At 44.8% G+C, this 3,666-nt stretch overlaps 1 protein-coding gene across 1 annotated transcript; it reads right to left on the reverse strand.

Annotated features, from left to right (window-relative positions):
* Positions 1 to 1,284: 1,284 nt before the first annotated feature.
* Positions 1,285 to 1,836, reverse strand: LOC139830404 (uncharacterized). Its single transcript, XM_071818406.1, has 2 exons — positions 1,559 to 1,836; positions 1,285 to 1,456 (listed from the first exon to the last, which is right to left on the reverse strand). The coding sequence occupies exons 1-2, from the start codon at positions 1,834 to 1,836 to the stop codon at positions 1,285 to 1,287; spliced, it is 450 nt and encodes a 149-aa protein (XP_071674507.1).
* Positions 1,837 to 3,666: the final 1,830 nt, after the last annotated feature.

A 3,666-nucleotide genomic window follows, 5' to 3' on the forward strand; every position in this document is an offset into this window, starting at 1 on the left:
CCTTGCAAGCACATCTTGTTTGTTTTGCATTATGTGGGGTACTCTGAAATTCCAAACTGTTGTGTTCTCCGAAGGTTATCGAAGGATGCAAGGTATGGTTTGCCCTCGAGACGTGAGAGTGATTTGTACGGATGGGGATGGGAAGGGGTAGCTGAGCAGAGAAAGCATAGCGAGCTTACCCTCATTGGAGCAGAAGCTTTTGATGCCGCATTGCATGAACCAGAATCTTTCAGCGAGCTTATGAAATGTATGAAAGGCATAATATACAAGAGAAAAGGCGCCCAGACCAGTCATTCAATGGCTTACCATGAGGACGCACAAAACAGAGGAGATGCACCAGTAGTGGGTGATCCTGATCAAGCTGAGACCAAAGGAGCACCTAAACAAAACAAGAGGTACTATAAGGACAAGGATACAAATCAACAGACGTCAAAACATGGCAGGATGCTGGCACACGACGAGCGGAAGAAGGAGAGGTTGTGCACTGCTTGCAATCAACCAGGTCATAACAGAAACAACAAGATGAAGTGCAGGCTACATAAGGAGTGAGTGTCTGGTTCAGCCCTACTTAAATCGCTTGCACTAATCTTCTACTATTTTATGTGCCACTGACTTGTGTGTTATTTCATACAATGCAGATATGAGGGACCATTGGAAGTATGAACAACACTACTTGATCGATTCACATTGTTGCACTTGTGTATTATTTGTTGTACAAACATTGGTCAGATTGTCAAAGGTCGAATTTTGATACTTGCAACACAACTAGGACAATTTTGTTCACGAATGACATAGAGCACAGCTTATGTCTTGCACACATTGCGAATACCATTACAGACTGCACAGATCACTGTATGATACTTACAAAACAATATGGAGAATTTGTTCACAAATAACATAGAGCACAACTATGTCTTGGACACATCGCAAATATAATTACAGACTGCACAAACACACTAGTACTTGCCCCCTTGAGTCTTATCACTCTCAGGCTTGCTTCTGACGCTTGTTCATTGATGAAGATTCATCCTGATTTTTGCATCTGGGGCAGATGTGGTCTGATCTCTGGAGGTGAGCTTGTCCCTCGTTCACCGTGTAGATCTTGTTGTATATCTCATAACTGAGATAGCTGTCAATAGCTGCGTATTCGAGGTTCATCCAGGACAGTGGCTTGCATTCCCAGAAACCATGCCCTTCCTTCCGAAGCCGGTTGTACTTGAAGTCCTTCTTCATGTTGGCAAACTTGGGATCAATGAGCTTTGCTGCAAGATCAGCCATTCCAGCCTACGGTTGACCATTAATCTTGAAAATGTCCTGGATGTCGATGTGTCTCTTTTCTGGAACAGGAAGACCGGCCGCACGAAGAACTTTTGTGTCATTTCTTTTATCAACACTTGTAAAAGTGTATTGCTTGTCCTTGAGAAAAGTCAGTAGGCGCGGACAATGATCCTTGCACCTTTGTCAAGAGCAGCACAAATAAATTCAACAAGTACTGTAATGAAAATGTAGGGACGCTTTAAATTCAATGTAGGGACATAAATTTCAATGATCCTTGTACCTAATGTAGTGGAATACAAGAACGTGCTCCCTCATGGCGATTTGCATTACTGCCAACTTGTGTCCGCTAGAGTCATACTCGAGATCCAGACCAACGAACTTGAACCTGTCCTCGTCCTCGTCGAGCCAACCCTCGTACATATGAAGAATTCTATCAACAGTCGCCGCCTCATTGGTGTAGACGACGTCGATATATGTACTCCCGTGCGCAAGGATGCGGTACTTCTCCGTCATGGACTTCTCGTCTCCGGCCACGACGGAGGAAGAGGCAGATGCCATGGACAGCGTGGGAGGAAGGGAGCACTGGGATGCGGTAGACGAACGGCCGGGGTTGGGACAGAACGGTGGAACTGCCACAGTATTGGGCGGATATAGGGGCGGGAGGCGAACATGCAGTTAGAGGTCTGGCGGCCCACATTGGCCCGTTACATGTCTGACGGCCAAATTCGAAAAATTCAAAAATTCGAAAAATTCAAAAAAAGTTTTAACCAACGGATTATGTTCACAAAAACGTGTGACATATTGGGTAAAAAACTGGATTTTTTTTCGAAGGTCGAAAAATCGACTAGCTTAGAAAAAGTGGTTTGATGTAACCCAAACGATTCCGTTTCTAAGAATGTGGATTTTTCGACCTTCGAGAAACGCTCTTGAAATTTTTGCACACACTCTCGTATCCATTCTAAGACGAAGTGTGAAGGTTTTTTCAATTTTTGAATTTCTGTGAAAATAAACAATTAAATTTCAGTTAAATTCGAGTTGAAAAAAAAACAAAAGAAAACTAGAGAACCCTGATGGATGGGCCATGAGTGTTCCTTCCCTGCGTCCATGCTCCACGTTAATGGGCTTAGTAGAAACCGCGTTACATGTCTTTCGGCCTAACTGATAAGTTTTTTAGTTTTGATTTGAATAAATCTGCAACACATCTGGTTAAATTCAAAAAATTCAAAAAAAGTTTTAACCAACGGATTATGTTCACAAAAACGTGTGACATATTGGGTAAAAAAACTGGATTTTTTTTCGAAGGTCGAAAAATCGACTATCTTAGAAAAAGTGGTTTGATGTAACCCAAACGGTTCCGTTTCTAAGAATGTCGATTTTTCGACCTTCGAGAAACGCTCCATAAAACATGCACTTTTGGGGCAAATCAAGTGGCTGGGGATGCCAGGGTGAGGCCACACTTGGCACATGGTTTCACCAATGCATGCCCCACACTGCCACCCTTGGAATTTACATGAATAATATGGGGTAGACCATGGTGAGTTGCACCCAGACACCCCAAATATAGGGTTTTAGGCCAAAACATGCACTTTTGGGGCAAATCAAGTGGCTGGGGATGCTAGGGTGAGGCCACACTTGGCACATGGTTGCACCAATGCATGCCCCACACTGCTACCCTTGGAATTTACATGAATAATATGGGGTAGACCATGGTGAGTTGCACCCAGACACCCCAAATATAGGGTTTTAGGCCAAAACATGCACTTTTGGGGCAAATCAAGTGGCTGGGGATGCCAGGGTGAGGCCAAACTTGGCACATGGGTGCACCAATGCATGACCCACACTTCTACCCTTGGAATTTACATGAATAATATGGGGTAGACCATGGTGAGTTGCACCCAGACACCCCAAATATAGGGTTTTAGGCCAAAACATGCACTTTTGGGGCAAATCAAGTGGCTGGGGATGCCAGGGTGAGGCCACACTTGGAACATGGGTGCACCAATGCATGCCCCACACTGCTACCCTAGGAATTTACATGAATAATATGGGGTAGACCATGGTGAGTTGCACCCAGACTCCCCAAATATAGGGTTTTAGGCCAAAACATGCACTTTTGGGGCAAATCAAGTGGCTGGGGATGCCAGGGTGAGGCCACACTTGGCACATGGGTGCACCAATGCATGCCCCACACTGCTACCCTTGGAGTTTACATGAATAATCTGGGGTAGACCATGGTGAGTTGCACCCAGACACCCCAAATATAGGGTTTTAGGCCAAAACATGCACTTTTGGGGCAAATCAAGTGGCTGGGGATGCCAGGGTGAGGCCACACTTGGCACATGGGTGCACCAATGCATGCCCCACACTGATACCCTTGGAATTTACATG

The sequence above is a fragment of the Lolium perenne genome, chromosome 4, assembly GCF_019359855.2.
Source record: "Lolium perenne isolate Kyuss_39 chromosome 4, Kyuss_2.0, whole genome shotgun sequence".
Lineage (NCBI taxonomy): Eukaryota > Viridiplantae > Streptophyta > Magnoliopsida > Poales > Poaceae > Lolium > Lolium perenne.